Source organism: Hyaloscypha bicolor (genome assembly GCF_002865645.1).
Source record: "Hyaloscypha bicolor E unplaced genomic scaffold K444scaffold_53, whole genome shotgun sequence".
Classification (NCBI taxonomy): domain Eukaryota; kingdom Fungi; phylum Ascomycota; class Leotiomycetes; order Helotiales; family Hyaloscyphaceae; genus Hyaloscypha; species Hyaloscypha bicolor.
Window position 1 is genome coordinate 2,823,960 of NW_020194555.1, and position 18,194 is coordinate 2,842,153.

The 18,194-nt window shown below is 48.7% G+C and overlaps 8 protein-coding genes across 8 annotated transcripts; 3 read left to right on the forward strand and 5 right to left on the reverse strand.

Annotated features, from left to right (window-relative positions):
- Positions 1-105: 105 nt before the first annotated feature.
- Positions 106-2,703, reverse strand: K444DRAFT_524801 (Rad4-domain-containing protein; the record flags this gene model as incomplete). Its single annotated transcript, XM_024874383.1, has 2 exons — positions 106-307; positions 416-2,703. Coding segments are annotated over 2 exons (2,490 nt in total), but the record flags the coding sequence as incomplete, so codon positions are not given.
- Positions 2,704-3,171: 468 nt separating this feature from the next.
- K444DRAFT_610810 (putative magnesium-dependent phosphatase P8B7.31) lies at positions 3,172-4,029 on the reverse strand (the record flags this gene model as incomplete). Its single annotated transcript, XM_024879825.1, has 1 exon — positions 3,172-4,029. A coding segment is annotated over one exon (712 nt), but the record flags the coding sequence as incomplete, so codon positions are not given.
- A 3,177-nt stretch (positions 4,030-7,206) lies between these two features.
- Positions 7,207-7,770, forward strand: K444DRAFT_641982 (putative GNAT family acetyltransferase; the record flags this gene model as incomplete). The annotated part of the gene is made up of 1 exon (XM_024884687.1): positions 7,207-7,770. One exon carries the CDS (start codon positions 7,207-7,209, stop codon positions 7,768-7,770), a length of 564 nt encoding a protein of 187 aa, XP_024739701.1.
- A 1,286-nt stretch (positions 7,771-9,056) lies between these two features.
- Positions 9,057-10,717, forward strand: K444DRAFT_525059 (putative choline transport protein; the record flags this gene model as incomplete). Its single annotated transcript, XM_024874411.1, has 3 exons — positions 9,057-9,266; positions 9,312-9,444; positions 9,495-10,717. The coding sequence occupies 3 exons, from the start codon at positions 9,057-9,059 to the stop codon at positions 10,715-10,717; spliced, it is 1,566 nt and encodes a 521-aa protein (XP_024739702.1).
- K444DRAFT_610813 (NAD(P)-binding protein) lies at positions 10,454-12,226 on the reverse strand. Its single transcript, XM_024879826.1, has 5 exons — positions 11,984-12,226; positions 11,447-11,888; positions 11,212-11,301; positions 11,038-11,137; positions 10,454-10,985 (listed from the first exon to the last, which is right to left on the reverse strand). Exons 1-5 carry the CDS (start codon positions 12,024-12,026, stop codon positions 10,914-10,916), a joined length of 747 nt encoding a protein of 248 aa, XP_024739703.1. The 5' UTR covers positions 12,027-12,226; the 3' UTR covers positions 10,454-10,913.
- Positions 12,227-13,050: 824 nt separating this feature from the next.
- Positions 13,051-13,785, reverse strand: K444DRAFT_610815 (uncharacterized protein). Its single transcript, XM_024879827.1, has one exon. It carries the CDS (start codon positions 13,635-13,637, stop codon positions 13,398-13,400), a length of 240 nt encoding a protein of 79 aa, XP_024739704.1. The 5' UTR covers positions 13,638-13,785; the 3' UTR covers positions 13,051-13,397.
- A 625-nt stretch (positions 13,786-14,410) lies between these two features.
- Positions 14,411-15,409, forward strand: K444DRAFT_350298 (Phosphoenolpyruvate/pyruvate domain-containing protein). The gene has a single exon (XM_024872097.1). The coding sequence runs from the start codon at positions 14,747-14,749 to the stop codon at positions 15,266-15,268; it is 522 nt and encodes a 173-aa protein (XP_024739705.1). The 5' UTR covers positions 14,411-14,746; the 3' UTR covers positions 15,269-15,409.
- Positions 15,410-15,551: 142 nt separating this feature from the next.
- K444DRAFT_496633 (glycosyltransferase family 69 protein) lies at positions 15,552-17,157 on the reverse strand (the record flags this gene model as incomplete). Its single annotated transcript, XM_024873282.1, has 3 exons — positions 15,552-15,995; positions 16,141-16,724; positions 16,782-17,157. Coding segments are annotated over 3 exons (1,404 nt in total), but the record flags the coding sequence as incomplete, so codon positions are not given.
- Positions 17,158-18,194: the final 1,037 nt, after the last annotated feature.

Consider the following 18,194-nt stretch of genomic DNA (forward strand, 5'->3'; position numbering starts at 1 on the left):
AACGTCCTCCTCGGATGCTTGACCTTTGCCAGACTTCGACAGGAGTGACTGTGGTGTTGCATACGCCTGGCCGATTGTAGGTCTCGTATACTCATCATCATGACCCTCGACAACGAACCCACCACCACCCTCCTCATCGTCACCTTCATGAGCAACAGGGAAGAAACTCCGATGATGTTTCTCTTCCGGTTCCTCGACGTTGAAGCCGTCGGGCAGAAATCCACCAGCCATTTCCTCATCTCTCTTGTCCATTATTATTTTCTGGGCTTCAGCATCAGCATCGGCATCGGCATCGACCTCCTTGCCCCTTTTGTTGGTCCATGGATTCAGAACATCAACATTGTCATCATCGACATCGCCATACTCCTCTCTGACTCGGGCAATAATTCGCATACCCATCAAAAACTTCCGCCACGCGAATATCGCTGCCTTTCTTCGTTTTTCGTCCTCCTTTCTCACTCTCTCTGCTTCATCCTTTTGCCATTCATCCATGACGGCCTCATAATTTTCTTCTGCAACCACGACTCCACTGATAATGGGCACTGCCATGCGGTGACCGAACTCAAACCCGGTAACTGCCTCCGCATAATCAATTTCCAGACGCTTGCATATCTTCATGGTTCCGCGCATAGGAATATGAACAGCACCTTCGGGAAGCATGCTATCAACGTAAAGATCGATATTGCCGAAAGAGTTCTTGGGTATAATTCCATTCTCAATAGGAGGGGGAATGATCCAATCAGTTTGCTCCATACTGTATAGTCCTTGAAGCATCTTCTCGCCGCTGGCATTCTCTGCCTCCGCAAGTTCACGCTTGCGATTTGTAGTGGCTGCTCGATAGGGAACGCGCTTCAGGGGCTCTTCACCAGGCTTGGGAGCTCGACCTTCCTTGTGCCATGTCTCCATGCTTTTGCAATTCACGACATCTCTGCGAAGAAAAACCTTCTCCTCAGTCGCATCCTCACCCTTCCCTTTGACCGTGAACGTCTTGACATGTTTCGCGCTTCGGACCAGAGCCTCTTCTCTTCTCAGATGACGCTCGAGTACAAACTCCTCGGACGACTTGTAGGACTGGAGTGTTTCTTTGCCCTCCTCAACCACTTTCTTTTCAGCCTTCTTACGCTTCAGGTCGGTCGCATCTTCATGATCATCGATCTCTGTTCGTGGGCACTTTCTCGTACCTCGAACGTATCCACTTATGACTGTTTTGAACCAGTCCTTCTCTTCATACCTTGCAACCTTACCTTTTCTATTATATACTGGAACCTTCTCGATTGGAAATCGAAACCGCTTTGTCCTTCCGGGCCACTGATGTTGTTTGAGATATCGCGTCGTCACATCCTTTGCCGTACCATCAGGGGAGTGTCCTACGATATAGGCAGTCACTTGTTTCGCCTTTTCGGATTTCGTGCCTCGAGTCTCAAATCTCGCAAGGTTTGCTTGATTATCCCCTATGACAACGAGAACGACAGGGTCGACTGGCGTGTAAGTATTTGTAATCGGAGATAGAACCTCTGTCCAGTAATGGGGAAACGGTAAGTCCTTGTCATATGGTAATGAAGGTAGGATACGTTTCTTCGGAAGTGTAACATCTATGACAGAGTCGTCGCTTTCAACAGCATCTTCCTCAGAATCTGAAAAGTTTATCGGAGCATCTTTGAGTCCACTCCCTCGGGAATGGCGACTACCAGGCTTCCTCCCGTGGTTGGTGTTAGACTTCGCAGCCTTTCCCTTCTTCGATGTCCCCTTTCCTTTGCCTTTTGGAGCTGGCTTTGGTGCGGCCTCGTCACTACCAGAATCGTCCTCGTCAGAAAAAATAGGATCAAGTCTTGCTGGCGACTTAGTCTTCCCCAACTTTCGAGGATTTTCCTCGAAAGCCTCTTCAGTCTGGCTCCATCCGAAACCCACTGGTTGTAGGTTGGCGACTAATCTTGCTTCCATGCCCACCCCTCGTAACAAGGCAGTGAAGAGTTGTGCAGATACATCTCGACTGCCTTCCATAGCCTTTGCATGATCCCTAAACTCTCCAATATCCCGTATTCTTTCGCCGTGCCGCTCAGGATCGTGCTCGTCTTCCCGAAAGCTTTTCGACTCCTCATCGAGTGTTTGCAGAGACATATATCCGAGCTTGCGTAGTCCAGGAGAAGTAATCTTGAATCGGGCTTTCCAGTAGCTCACCAGCAATTTCATCAATCCGAATAGCCGCCGGTCGCCGCCTTTCATGTCTACTTCATCATCCTTGACGATGGCAGCAGGCTGATCCCATTCTCTTCCTCTATGTGCATCTGCACTCTTCCCCTTTGGATCCTTTGCCTTGCCTTTTCCTTTCCCCTTAATAACTTCGTCCTTCTTTCTCATAAGCCCGTTATTCCTTCTCCATCTCTCAACCTGTTCCTCAATGGCCGGGGGTAGCTGCCTCAACAGTATCTCCTGCAACTCCTTGTCGCAGCACCACGAATTGCGAATCGCATTATGGAACATCAACAGTTGCACGTGGACTTGATGTGTAGATATTCGTATTTGCCTCTCGATTTTGCTTGGTCCCTTCTTCGTCCCAAACGGATTCGTGATCGAGACTCGAGTGTCTCTCGTCAAGGTCAATTCGAGATCACCTGAAGGCAAGCCAGACGGAGCTGGTACGGGATTTGTTTCCACATCCTCAAACTCTATATCCTCGTCCTCGTCATCTGAGCTATCGTCCATCTTCTGCCACTTCGCTTTTGGTGCAGCTTCGAATTCGTCTTCGGAGAGGGAGGACAGAGAACCGTCGTCATCATCGCTGGCAGCGAGCTTTTCTAGAAGAGCTTTGCTACGTCCTACTGAGCGTTTCGGACCAACTCCAGCATCGAGATCGTCGAACAGGGTAGCTTTCCTGGGAGTCGTAGTGATGGACTTGACCTTGCCTTTGCTTTTAGGAGCAGGCTGTGAAGGGCCGGCTGAGGGCGAGGGCGAGCGCAGTCGTTTGCGTGGGAGAAATGGGGGCATCGCGACGCATGCCCTCAAAGTATATTTGGTGAAGGGAGTTGTATAGGACGAACTTGTTGAAAATCGGACGCGTGGATGGGCAAAATTCCACAGCCTCGGTGATGAAGTCACGACTCACTACAGTAGCTTCAGGCACCGACAGGGGTAGGCGAGGGCCCTCCATTGAGGGGAGCACTGCGCGGAAAAGGGGGTTGATCGGTATGTTGCTTGAACATTGTTCTTGCAATTAACCTTCTATTCTATTGAAGAGCTGTTCTGGTCTTCTTTGATTCTTCATTATATCCCAACGCCATGCGATGCAGCCAGAATTCACTCTCCCTATCTCCTATTCACTATCGTCCTCCGATATAATGCCCGTGTCTCTTCCGCCACTCCTTGACACCATTATCAATTTCCTGCTTACTTACTCCATCCCTAACCAAATACATCGTAACTCCCAGTGTCTCTACATTCCTATTCCGCGCCTCATCGTCGAAGAAAAGCATATCCTCAAACCTCAGTCCCGTCGCCTTCTGTAGCTTGGTGAAGTGTGTAATCTTGCTGCCGGGATATATCTCCAAGTGGTCAAAATAGTCAATCGCCTTCCGCTTCTTGCCCTCCTCATCCCCTATATGTAGTATCTTCAACATCTCCTTTCCTAGATCTGGCGCCGAGGTTCGGGAGGCTGCTCCGACTTTGATTCCGCGTGCTCGAAGGGAGTGGAGGATCTCGGGGACTTCATTGTAGAAGGCGAAGCTCTCGCCGAATCGGTCTTTCGCAGAATCGTGGCTCGAGGATGCTTTGAGAGGAGGAGTGACATGCGTGTCTACCCAAAAAGGCCACAGGGTGTAATCGAGATCGAAGACAATCAGTTTGGGCAGGATTCCGTCTGTGAAGGTCGATGGCGGGGTAATTGTAGGCGCTTCGGCTCCAGTTGCGCCACTTTTGGTAAGCTTCTTGACCATGACGGCGGCAAAGAGCAGGGTGAGCAGGGAGAGCAGGTGTTTTGTGTGGATAAACGGGATGATTGTGGTGAAGTCGTTGTTTGTTATGGGATGGTGCATGAAGGTGCTGGAGGGGAGCGCATGGGCCCCTTGAAGCTGCGAGGCTACGGTGCCGCGAAAACCCAGCTTCAAGACGCTAATTTAGCGCCGCGCACTCTCAGTCCTGCGCACCCTCTCCAAGACTCACTTAATTTTGTGAATTTACTTTAATAACTTCTCAACCACGCAATTAACGAAGGTCAAATTAGATAGTTATATAGTAAGTATATAAATCTTCCATATTCCTGGGCCTCTTATTATTTAATTGCGTAGTTAAGAAGTTTTCAGTCAGTTAGTAAAAACTAAGCACCTTCAAGCATTTTTCTCAGGCGCCCTACCAAAAATCGTCCAAAGCCGACGTACTCGCGTTGTAATCTACCACCTTTTAATTTAAAAGCTCCCCCACATAAAGGGAGCTAGTTTTATATATAATAGCGCTTCTATTAGATACGGCACTGTTCAAATTTTAAAGCAGTAGATTAAAAGCCTAAAAACTACGGTTTTAAGTAAATTTGGGCGATCTCGAGCCTATCCGTTCCGCTGCGGCCAGCTTGGGGGTGGTCCGTGCACACTACTTTTCGCTTAATTCTAGCCAATCAGAGAACTGGATTTCCCCCTCAAATTAATCAATTCTATCTTCATCTATGAAATACATCAAAACAACCACGATCCTTACATAGACGAACATCGCATTGTTTACAGCCGTAAACAGACTCGTACGTAGAGCTTTCCCTGCCTTGGTTCGATGCGATTTGAGCTAGTGCAATCCGCTTTCTTGGCCGATCCTTGAATCTCAGTCCCTTACAATACACACATATACCCCTTTTACTGAGATTTACGAGCTTATGTGAGCTCACAGGTATACGATTAGCTCCCTGGCTAATTCGTAATATTCTTCTCTTTGGACAGATCTTACTGCTTCTACCCTTAGCAACTAGTATACAAACAAGCTGCCTCCTGAAGTCCTGCTGGCTCCTAAAGCTTACTTCCCTAGGTTCTGGTACATTACTATATAAAGCAAGTAAATAGTAATTAATTAGAACCGTACGAAGTAGCCAGTGCTCTAGTACTTGGTGCCCTCCTCGCTCTACGTGCCGTAAACCAGCGTTCTGGGCAGTCAGGTGATTAAACTCGTTAACTGCTCTCATATAATAGTTATATCCATCCGCAATTGCAGGAATCGAGAGTACCTTAGTAGCCTGATTACCAAAGGGTATTCGTGCAGTCTTTGCTTTAGAAGAAGTCTCCTTAGGCCTCTTCCTCAGCCGTAAAATACGCTCGTCACCTGATATAAAGGAAGATATCATTAAAACAAAAGCTTGATCTTTCTATCCCATATGATACACTTCTCTATTAGGTATATACCTGGAATATATCTCACCCCAAGGTATTACATCCTTTTTATCCGATTTCTGAAGGTCAAGAAGCTCCTTAATAACCCCCCCAGTTGTCCTGCAAGTCCCAGTAATTGCAACTCCCTGGGTACGAGCGTATTGGACGAAGCGAGTAGAAACAAAGAGATTATCAAGGTAAACGTAATATCCAGAGCCCTTAGAAGGCTCAGGTAGCCTTTTAATCAGGTGCAGGACTACTGCTTGTGTCTTGTTTCCACCATTTCCAGCCTTAATTGTCCCACCAAGCTCCCTGGGAGTACGTACTCCCACAGGGCCATTTCTTTGACCAGGAATATGCCAGTTCCATACGAGTAAGAACCCCCTCTGAGCTGCCCCCCACACCTTATATCTAGTAGGTATAGGCTTGTTTGGAACAGTAGTTATTTCCTTGGATCGGCCTTCAAATCGTACGATTATCTCGTCTACTGCTAAGTCCCTTCCAGGCTTCCAAACGCTCAAATTAATTAACTGAATGTATATACTTAAGGCTTTAACCTACTCGGTAGTTTATTAGCTAGTTTCAGGTAAAATAGTGGGGAAAATGGTGGGGAAAATGGAGGTTACCTTCTCATATAGGCCTTGTTCCTGATTTCTATGGAATCGCACGTACATATGAAGCTCCTGGAACCTGTCCCTACTTATCCGTTGCGCTGCCGCCAGCTTTACACTGGACCGTGCACTTTTAAGCGAGGAAATTTAGCAAATCAGAGAGCCAAAATTCGGGTTTGAGCCTTCTGATTTGCTGCAATTTTGCGCGTATAATTGAGCACGAAGTGTAAAGCTGGCGGCAGCGTAACGGATATAGCTTGTAATTGGGTGATCGGGAGTGAAGTCTTTCGTATTCCAGTAATCTGCGATCTCATTGCATATATATAAGGTCATATATATACGGATCGCAAAGTAGATGTAAATCTCTCTATTGCAAGTCGGGTACCACTCCTTTGCTCTTGTACGAGGGCACGAATCGTCCTGAGGCTCTCGTCAATACTCGTTCGTTTTCGTAACTATCAAATCGATGATTTCAGGTATATAGTACATAGTAAATAAGGTAATCGGGTCATCGGGAGAGGTGTGTTTAGGTAGGTTAATTTCCCAGTCGAATTGGGGTAATTGCATAGGCTTAAAGGTACTCCCCTGCTTGCGCAGTGGATCCTCATTAGGCCGGAGGGTCCCTTTATCGGTAGAATCGAATACAGTATCTTCAGGCATTGTGGTTGTGGTGCAATTGAGTATTTAAGTGGTTTATTTACATGTAAACACAGAAGTATGGTTTTGGTGTTCCTCCGGAATATTAGTTTTTCCGGAACCGAACACCCCCAAGCTGGCCGCAGCGGAACGGATATGCGAATACCAAAAGTCAAGGAAATCTAGATTTTCTAATAAATTAATACCCGCTTATATAAGACTAATAAGACTGATAATATAGACTAACTAAAGTATGCGCTTTTACCTTATAAAGATAGATTTATATTTGGAAGCGTAGTTATTTAGTAAATAAAGGAAGTAAGCAGCATGCAGCATGCGGGGAGGATTTGATGCGAACGGCGCTAAATTAGCGGTTTGAAGCTGGCTAGCTGGTTTGTCACGGCACTGTACGTTTAGCGACGTCACCGAAGGGGTGAGATTTGCATCAGCAAATTTAAAGTGAATTTTTTATTTTTGGTACCGCGGGTTTCGTCTCATCCCCACCGCCACATTTCTTTGAGGTTCTTCTTACTTGGCCTTTGAAATTATCGTTCACTTTCATCCCTCCTATTGTCAAGATTATAAGACCTCGAGCCATGGATTCTCTTTCAATTCTAGCGATGGCAGCAGCGGCAATGCAAGAAAGGGAGTCTGAGTCACTCAAATCAACAGCAGAATTCAGCATCCGTAGAGCTCAATCCTGGGATATCCCTCTCCTCGAATACGTCGAACGATCCGCCGCGGATATATTTCGAACGGTCAATCTTGGGTTTCTTGCCGATGGCGACACAGTCGACCCAGCGGCCCTTCGAGCAATGGCCCAGGCAAATCACCTCTGGGTTGCAACAAACAACTTCGACCAACCAATAGGCTTTGTTGGAGGCGAATACCTAAGCGGAAACTTTCACATCGTCGAGATATCTGTGGCCAAGGAATTCCAGGGAAAGGGGGTTGGAAAGGCGTTGATGACCACCATGGTGGAACACATCAGCAGGGAGGGTTACAAATCGATCACATTGACGACATACAGAAATCTGCCGTGGAATGGACCTTGGTATTCCAGACTGGGGTTCTTCGAGGTGAACGCTCATGACATGGGAAGAGATTATTTGGACCTCCTGGACTCGGAGGCGCAACACGGACTCGATGTGCGAAGCCGCTGTGTGATGCGGAAAATCCTTTGATTCGATGGCACATACTCGAGAGGACTTCCTCGATATGCCGAATTCCTCACCCAAATGACAACTTCCCGCAACTAGACGGTATTGGACTGCGACGCTTGAAGGCTTGGGGTGTATATTTGCACAAATGGTGGAGAAAACAAGCTCTGGAGAATCTGGAGATGAAGCAAACATCGACGATATCCCTCGTGGCGTGTTATTGAGCAACATATCTATCAGCTGAGAACTCGGCCTGTCAAAGCCATCATCTGTGGTGGAACTCGATCTTGTCAACCATGAAAACTCCAGGATCTCGGACGGAAGCATCGGAAAACTTTTATCCCAACCTATTTGATACATCGATCGGTTCAGCAAAGATAGTGGCAGCCGAGCGGCAGGTTCCCGGCAGAAATTGGGTCGGGGCGTGTGGAGGCCAGTTACACTGCATTTGAGATCGCAAATTTGCAATGTTATCAACAAGTAATGTTTGGGAGAGGAAGGGATTTGGAAGGGCAGTGGGAGGTTATACCATTATGTAAGACGTTTGACAGCAAAACAAAACATATGCGCCATATCAGTTTCGGGCGACTCAAAAGCAAGCCCCTGTAAGCCCCGTTTGAGGTCTCCTCGCTTGAAGGTCTTCATCCCATCAACCTCTCAAATTCGATGAACATCATACCTCCCGAGTCCCGGAGCAGCTCCCTTCGGAATTCCGACTGGACAACTGCTAAGTGGCGGTCATCAATCTAATATTGATATGTTGTCCAACGTTTGCAGATGTCATTCCTATCTCACGGCCGGCGGCCGACTGGATGCAGGGTTGCAACATGGCAATTGCGGGCGTTCTCTGAATTTCTTATCGGGACTTTGCAGAATCTCTGTGCCATCCCCTCACGCCGCTGTTACCAAACTCGTACAGAATCTAGAAGATGATAGCTTGCATTAGCTCAAGTGTCCAATTCTTGGCGTTGCAACGTAATTGCCATGATCGAGGGATACTGGCCGCCACTCAGGTTAAGGTTGACTATCTGATGACGGGAGCTTCCAACGCGCCGGTTTGTGTCGTTACTTCCCCAACTTTTCCTGATATATATTTCCTTCTTTCCTTCTCTAATAAAGTTCTGTTGTTCTCCTCCCGTGCAACTTCCTTCAGAAAATCTGCGTCTCCCAGAGGGGTAGTTACCCTTTCCTTTACCTCCACCTACCTTATTGTACATCTCTCCAGTATGGCCATTCCCAATCAACACACTTCGGTTCCGTCGGACTCAGAGAAAGGCACAATGACGGACAAAGACCCAGACCCTCAATTGATGGACGTCAACGATACCGGTCACGTGCAGGAGCTTGAGCGCAACTTCTCCCTCTTTTCTATCTGCTCTGTTGGAATCGTGACCGGAAACACGTGGGCAGCACTTGGGGGATCAATCGTTGTTGCCATCTACAACGGAGGACCTCCTGGTGTGCTCTATGAGTTTATTGCTGTCTCCATTTTCTACTGGCTAGTCGCTGCATCCCTTGCTGTAAGTCCTTAGATACAAGCTACATGCACCACTAACATCATTCAGGAACTTGCTTCTTCTATGCCAACTAGTGCCGGGGTTTACCACTGGGCATCGATCACACCTGGTCCTAAGTATGGCAGAATCTGTGGCTGGTTTGCCGGTTGGTGGAACACTTTTGCTTGGATTTGTGCTACGGGTGGGTCGGGGCCACTCACTCTTACTCGTAAGCCAGCTGACAAGAGATAGCCACGATGGCAAGTATCAGCAGTCAAATCGCTGTAGCCATGTATGGACTATACCGTCCAGAATACATGCCACAAAGGTGGCACATCTTCATCGGATATTTGATAGTCACATGGGCTTGCTGTGCAACCGTTCTCTTCGCAAACAGAGCTCTTCCAATGGTGAACAACATTGGATTGTTCTTCATCCTAGCAGGAGTCCTCATCACCATTCTCGTATGTGCCATTATGCCGCATACCAGCGGTTCTGGATACGCTTCTTCCTCGTTTGTCTGGTCTGAATGGTCAAACCAGACGGGCTATTCCAGTGATGGATTTGTCTTTCTAGCTGGCATGTTGAATGGAGCCTATGCCGTGGGAACACCAGACTGCGTATCACACCTGGCAGAAGAAATCCCTCATCCCAAACGGAATGTACCCCTCGCTATCGCAGCCCAAATGGTGATTGGGTTTGTCACGGCATTCTTCTACATGATTGCCATTTTCTACGCTATTGCAAACATCGACGATGTCCTTACTGCACCTTACTTTCCGCTCGCGACGATTTACGCACAAGCGACATCATCGAATGCTGGGACTTTGGGATTGTTATTCATCATCTTTGTCCCGATCTTCTGTTGCTGCATTGGAACCTTCATTACCGCTGGCCGCTGCCTTTGGACAATCTCCAGAGATGGAGCCGTTCCATTCTCCGGTACCCTAGGTGTTATCTCACCCCGCTTCAAAAATCCATTCAATGCGACCCTATTTTGCGGGTGCTTTTCTACCGTCCTCGGGGCAATCTATGTTGGTTCATCCACGGCGTTCAACGCTTTCGTCGGATCCTTCGTCGTTCTGAGCACCTTATCATACCTCGCTGCGATTCTCCCCTTCATTTTTACGCGCAGATTTTCTCGGTCATCACAAGCACCCGGGCCTTACATCAACAGCATGAGGCCGGGACCGTACCAGATGGGCCACGAACTCGGATATGGCGTCAATATCATCAGTTGTCTTTACATCATTGTTTTCGTGGTCATCTACTGTTTCCCATATTCGCTTCCAGTCACAGCTGTGAATATGAATTATGCTTGCCTGATCACAGGCTCTATGTCGATATTTGCCGCGCTGTGGTGGTTTGTCAAAGGTGGTAACTACGTTGGCCCGAAAGTAACGGCTCATGAAGACGAGTCGCATTCAGCGGGAATTGTTGCGCCAACAGAAGAGCCGATTCCGACAAAGGAGTAATTCGCGTTATTGATATTCAGTTATAGAAGTATCAGTGTGGTTTATCGGGTATCAGTCAGTGAGTTTTACGAACAAGAATTCTTCAGACTTGAGGGTCGCGTTATTTTGAAGAAAGAAGGGACATCAAATAGCTGCAGAAAATCAGAAAACGCGAAATCATTCCTGAGACTTCGTTGTGTTTCCGGGTCCCATGTCCCTACCACTGAATAACACTCCCATCAAAAGAGACAAAATATCCCGAAGTAGTCGCCTTGGTTGCACCATCAATCTGCAATCAAATCAGAACCCCCAGCAGTTCCCTACCAGCGAGGAAAACATACCTGTGCCAAAACGCCCGTAACACTTTGCTCAAGCGTCATCGGCGGCTCCGCAACCCCAATGCTGTCCGCGAAGCTCTGTCCATTTGCCGTTTTCACCCAGCTACACATGGCCTATTAGTGATATCCACGAAACAAGCCGTTTACCTCTCATCTTCTCACAGAAGATAGGCTTACCCCGGATGCACAGCCACCGCAATCACGCCAGCATGTTCAAAATGCACCTTCCTGACGAAATAGTTCGCTCCCGCTTTACTAACTCCATACCTGATGACCTCAGAATCAGCATTGCCTCACCGGGGAGCGTTTCCTTTTACGCTGAAGACCACGTAAATCTAGAGAGGAGAAACACCGCGGAAAGTATTTGGGAGAGGAGATTTGGGAAGGCGGGGAAGAAGAGAATGTTACGCACGCTAGAGTTGGTGCAGCGCCTTCCATGTAGGAGATACTTCCTAGACTTGAGGAGATGAGGATGGCCTTGGAGGATGGGATGGAGAGGAGGGGGTATAGGGTTTGGAAGGCGTGGATTGGGAAGAGGGTGTTGGATTCGAAGTGTGTCAGCACACTGGGAAGCGGGGTTTGGAGGGTGGGCAGGAAGGAAGAGCCTAGGCCGGCATTGAGGACTAAGACGTCTATTTGGGTTATGGAGTACGCTGCGAGGGTGGCGAGGAGGGTTTTGGCGATGTCGCTGTGGATGGAGAGAGACAGTGTGAAAGGGACTATGACAAGGCGGCTGCCCTCTGCGAAGGGGAGGGCGAGGAGATCGGCGGTGGAGGTGGTAGAGGAGCGGATGGTGGCTACGACTGTTGTGTTTGGGCGCTGGAGAAGGGTTCTCGTAAGTCCGAGGCCGATTCCTGTTCACAATAAGAAGGAGTAAGGAAGAGAGAAAATAGCCGAACACGTGATTTCCAAATCGGGAAGTAAAGAATAGGGGTAATAGGGGTAATACCTCTATTTGCGCCTGTAATTAGATATGTTATAGTCGAAGACATTTCGGATTGTTTTGGGTGGTTTTAGAGTTGCGGAAGCCTGGCGGTAGTGCGCTGTTGATGAGTAAAGTTTTTGAGTTGATTAAAGTTGGTGGGGAGCGAGCATGCGAAGAACAGCCTTTTACCTTGTGCTGCGACGCCGATTTGTCAGCTGGTGCCTAAGTCGGATTGCTGTAGGTGCTAAAATTGGAAGGTGATAGGAGATGCAATGGAAACATCGGTGAGACGCTGTCACGAGGTATTGGGGATGAATTCGTTTCGCTTACGACATCGAACTAGACAGCCGGTGTGCATCCGGTTTGTAATTACGAGATTATCTGCGGGCGATCTGGCATCTCTCACTGGTCGGCTCGTATCTCTCACACAGTATTTGGAGCCCTACATACGAACTGCATATATTAAAGGCAGCTAGATATCCCGCTCGACCCTCGCTTAGAGTAAATGAGAGGCGGCAGTAACGAGGTTCAAAAGAAAATTCTATAACTACCAAATATAAGTACGTGGTAACTAGGAAGCAAAAGGTTCGTCGCATCCGTGGCGTTAACGGGGTTACATCCTTTGTCGATGGCATTTCGAATGGGCGTCCCCTGCCATTAATGTTGAAGATTGTTGATTGAATAGAATTTGAATTTGAATTTTAAATTTAGTTGAAGTTGAAGTTGAAGTTGAAGTTGAATTGAATGGTTGATTTTATTTAAAGTTGAAGCTGAGTTGAATGATTTATTTATAAGTCGAATTATTAGTGAGGCCGTTGAAGGAGGAAAGAGTGCGCATGAAACCGCTACCTCTGACCCGAAAGTTTTGTTGTTAGATTTTGTGATTGTTGATGTGGGAGTTGACTCTCACTGCCGCTTTGCCCGAAGGCGGCGGCATTTTTCTTATATTGGGTTATCAAAAATCAGCCGGAGATTTCGGGTGAAGCGTGAGGGGAGGGGAGGATCTGTTAAGCGAGGACGGCGAAGCAATAGCGACGAGCTCACCTTCTCGCCTTATGAAGAATTGATGCATGCGTAAGAGAGGAGATGTGTGGATTGACGTGGGATAGTATGTTGATATCATCAAGCAAACTAAATCTAAATGTATAATCTACAAATTACCACGCTTCTCTTGCTCGCGCTCAATCGCCAACTAAAACCTCGACACGAACGCAACCACGACATAGAGTAGGAAGGCCGCAAAATACGGAGGTTCTGTCATGCCTTGGTCGTTAATGGAAGTGTATCCCATATCAGCAACAATCGTTGGGAGGGGGGAGGGCAGCATTTGGGAGTGCTTAGGGAGTCGGCGAGGAGGAAGAAGAAGACGATTGGGGCGAAGAGGATGGTGGAGACACCCTCTGTGGCTGATGTGAGAAATATCCGAGTTTGTAAGAAGCTATTGCTTACCAATGATAAAAAGATATCGCCATGCTCCCCAGGATGTGTGGATATGCGTGATTCCGTAGGCGAGAGCGGAAGCAAAGCAGTTGGCCAGAGGGGATATGCCGAGCAGGACAGAGACTCTCAACCCAAGCTCACGTCTTTGGTAGAAAAGTGAGAGGAAGTAAGGAGCACCGGCTCCGAATCCTGCTTCAAATATTCCAAGAAGGCTTCTGCAAGCGACTAAACTAGCCATATTTGAGTGAAGCCGGAGCAAATAGCAGCTAATCCCCATCTACGGTTGATAAGTATGGGTTCAAGTTCTCTGGAATAAACTACCCACAGTACACAAAGAACTGCAATGTAGATGTGGGCTGGGAAGATCTTCCAGAGGAGAGTTGTCCATTCCATGACCACATAGCAGATGTAGAAAGCATTGAGCGCCCATGTTCACTTTCTCTTCATTAGCTCGCTATCCTCTTTCTCTATAGATCTGATCAGTGTCTTTACACCTCAAGCCAACCTTGCAACCATGTCCGACCAAGCCGATTGGACAAAGACGAGATCGTCTGAGATTGAGAATATCGACGATCCTGAGAAGGGAGGTGTAGAGGGAAGCATGGCACAGACTTTTGTTCCAGTCGATAATCAGCGACAAAATCGAAGACAAGTAAGTCCTCCACGAACTTGCGCGACGACTGGGTCTAACGACAGTAGTTTGGTAAACGAGTCCTCCCTCTCGTTTGTATCCTCTATGTTCTCTCGTACCTGGACAGGGGAACATTAGCAATGCAAAGACTGCCGGTGCTCAAAAGGCTTTGCATGGAAATAAAATTCCCAATAAGGCGAGGGGCTGCGTCTACCAGAGAAATTCTCGGTGCCGATAACCGTTCTTGCGTCTTGAGAAAGAGGTGGCGAAGTCTGGAGCAGTTGCGGAGGAGAAGAGTTCTGGGCAAGTATATAACTCTCTCGAATACAACTTTGGCAAAGTCCCCTTACCATTCATGCTCTCCTATCCTTCATCCATCACTTCAACTCACCTTGGCTCGCCCTTGCCCTCCGTCCCAATCCAGCACACTCTCAAGCTTTAAGAATCAGCACACACACCATTAACATGTCGAAGTCAATCGTCAACACGGTAGAATACCCTTTCAAGTTCGAATCTCCCATCCCTGAGAAAGGAGGCAAGCCAGGCCAAATAACCCAAACGCAACTCTCGCCCCCCAATGTCCGCAGCAGCATCCCACCCCATCCAGGCCTCCCGCCTCCGCACCATGAATTGAAGCGAACAACGACCCCAAGAAGATCCTCACCCACTGTCGTTCCCAGGACGGGCTCTCTTCCTAACTCGAAGAAGGCTTTCCCATGATCCTTCTCGTCGGTTATCCCGTTGCCTCTGCTTATGGGCTCCCAGACACAGGATACATAGCATGTCAAGAGATGTGCGACACGGTGAAGAACGTGGTGCGGCAGGCAAACGTCCCTGTGATGGCGGATGGCGACACGGGATATGGAAGCCCGATGAATGTTGAGCGGACGGTGGAGTGCTATGCGCTTGCCAGCGCTGCCGGGGTCATGATTGAGGACCAGACGTGGCCGAAGAGTAAGTTGACCAAAAGCTTAGAACTGGGGTTCTGCGCGGTTGCGTACCTGCGGACGCTGGTTGCGGCTAAGCTGAAGAGTATTAGGGAGACGTTGGAGAATTTGAAGAGTATGACGGTTGGGGCACCGCCCACTATACTGAGTTACTCGGAGGTGTGTGAGAGTGTTGGATTCAACAAGTACTGGGAGAGGGAGGAGAAGTATAAGTTTCAGAGATTTTACGAGAGACGAATGGAGCGAACGGGACGAAGTAGTAGGGGATGCATATACAGCAATCGCTTTTGATTTGTCCAGGCGCTGGTCATGACCCAACATTATTTCCCACTCAATGTGAGAATACTCTTTACGACACTTTCGTCCTTCTTCGACTTCTGAGGTCGGGTGGTATAAGACAAGCGGTTCTCCACGCGGATTTGTAGCCTGGTTTCCATCCCTCTTCTCCTAGCAACTTTGGGACGCCACTCTGCGTCGTTCTTGGCAATCTTCACGCACCTTCTTGGGTTCGCTTAGAAAGCCAGCATGATTGATGCTCATAGTCTGTGAGTCTTGGTTGATGGCCCCACCTGCTTCAACTTGGTGGCATTGGAAGCTCAATGCTGCTCCAATTGTCCTCGTCTTTCCTCGCACCCTCATTCACCACCTGCAGCATCCTCTTTCCACAAAACCGTCCTGGAACGGCCGTCCTCTTGATGGCAGTGTACGAACCTCTTAGCGTACCGGCCCCGCTAAGAGGAAACATGTCCTCCTCTTCGTCGTATTTCCAGACTTGTTCTATCACTTCGTCCCCTGGCTGTTCAAGTCTCCGTGGGTTGTAGTGAGGCATACCAGCAAGTCTGCTGACGATGCCCTGAATGAGGGAGTAGAGTCGTTCTGGCCGCCGGGTGTATTTGAGCCAACCGAAGGTTTTCGAGTCGTATGCGGTGCGCACGTAAGGATTCATATATATTCCTGAGTCGAATGAGGTGTTGTGACCATGACGGAGGGAAGTCAGATCTGCGTGAATGAGACAACACTGGAAACCGGAATTAGTATTGCTTGACGGGAAGGTTTCGAGGTGAAGGGGTGCGGAAACACTGGAAAGGGTGTCTTTCGAAATATCTCACAACTTGCGAGATGTCCATAAGGAGTGGAGAGCAAGATATGTAGATTATACATACTTCAGACGCTTCCCAAAAGGGATCCTCTTCGAACCGGAAGCGAAGAGGCGAATGCGGCGTCTTGGCGGCGCTGGGTTTCCCCTTATATCTGGTCGATTTGTCCACAAGAGGCTTCTGGAACCAGCTCGCCTCAAAAGCAGTCATGCCCCCCCAACAGGAACGTACACGGACGGCATCTTTCTGTGCCATCACATCTTGCCTAGTAGCGGCATCACCCGCATCTGCAAACCAAGGGAAGAACTGCATGCCCATCTCGTAGCCTTCAAGATCCCTTGTCGCAAATGTATCATAAAACTTGAATGCGTTGATGAAATCAACTGCGCACACCGCACCGTATTGTGTCCGTCCATTTGAATCAACATTTGTGGAAAGAAGGAGTTGGACGGCTTCGATTGGGTCGAACATGACATCGTTTATAAATAGGAGCTTGTCGAATTGTATAGTAGCAGTTTCGAGAGGGCGTAATGCGCGGTTCCTGACCTCTGACAAAAATGCAATACGCTTCATCCGCTTCTCCCCATTTGGTGTAGTGATGCGCGGGATCTCTTCGAGCGGGAGATGTTCTGCCACAAGGGAGACATTGCCTGACAGATTCTGTGAGGATTGTACGTTTTGTAGAATTGTGCCAATGGAAAACTCACAATTCAATTGGCTTCCCAACTTCGCAAGGGATGCTCTGGCAGCGTCGTTGGGGTCGTTCTCGTAGACGCTGAGGTAGACGTTCTGCGGGCCAAGAAGCTGTACTAGCTCCACCACTGTATTACCCCACCGCCCTGCCAAGAGCGTGCCGTTATGGTCGTATATCGACGCAGCAATGAACACTTTCTCATTGTTGGGATTTCCTCGTCCAGGCTGCGTGGAATTCTTGCATCTCCTCTCCAGCACCCGATAGTGCTCAGGCCAATGGGTGTACGAAGGTAGAAAAATGGCCGTGAAGTAGACCAGAAAGACGAGAACCCAGGGGATGGATGCTATAACCCATGCTGTCCAAAAGAAGCATTGCCTTCGCTGCGGACGTCGGTGTCGACCACGGCGCAATCGTTGACAGGTCTGTAGGGCAATCCGCAGCGTCCAGAATCTCCACGAGGGGGATAAACTCTGTATACTTTGCGAATCGAATTTTCGAGTCGTGTCGTTTTCGAAGTCGCGCTCTCTGTCGGAGCAAGTTCCAAATCCAGAAGAGTCCGAAGATGCTCTGCCAGAATCGAGAAGTTCATATTCCTGGGAGCGCCAGATCTTGGCCATCTTCCCACGTTCAGAGCGACTCAGCGCCTCCACGATCTCTCCATGTTTGCCAAAAAGACAGACGAGGATTTGCTGAGGGTTTCATTAAATGGGCAATCACGTGCTCGCATACTGCTGGTGACATTAGGCAGTGACATTTCAGGGTTTCGACAGAGGCGCAAGCAAGGACGCGAGCGGCACTAAAAGCTGCCGACAAATCAAGGGGCCCCGAGGACATCGATTGGCGTGTCACAACACGTAACTCGTAACCTCGTCGTGTAAGCCCATCCTTCGACGGCGCAGCATTGGGGGGCTTTGGGTGGCGCTGTCCAGGGCGGTGCTGAGCAGCCATTTTTAGATGCACGTTTTGTGTGGGAGGTAAAGCGCTGGTGCATCGAAGGACAAGCGCACGTTCTAGAGGCTGTGGGCAAAAAGCAAGCAAGCTCTCCCCGGATTCATTCGTGCATCATTAGTCCAGTGCGATCGGGGCTCGAGACAAGAACAGGGGAAATTCCGACGGGCCGTTTCGGCAGCCCTATCAGACACCCCTGGGCAAGACCCTGAACAAGACCCTGCGCTTTACTCAATGTGGAACAAGCCTGGCATTGAAGACGAACCAGCTGGGAATTTCCCGTGATCCGGGGGGGCTGGTGGCGGCTGGTGGGGGCTGGTCACTTGTGAGGCTCAGATCTTAGATCCATCTGACATAAAGATCCGCCTTCCTTCTTGCGCAAGGCACGCCCTTCACTCAGCCCCTGTGTAATAAGACGAATTCAGCCCATCTCAATCTCCTCTTGCATTTGAGGTTGGCTTTCTCCATGAGTACGTTT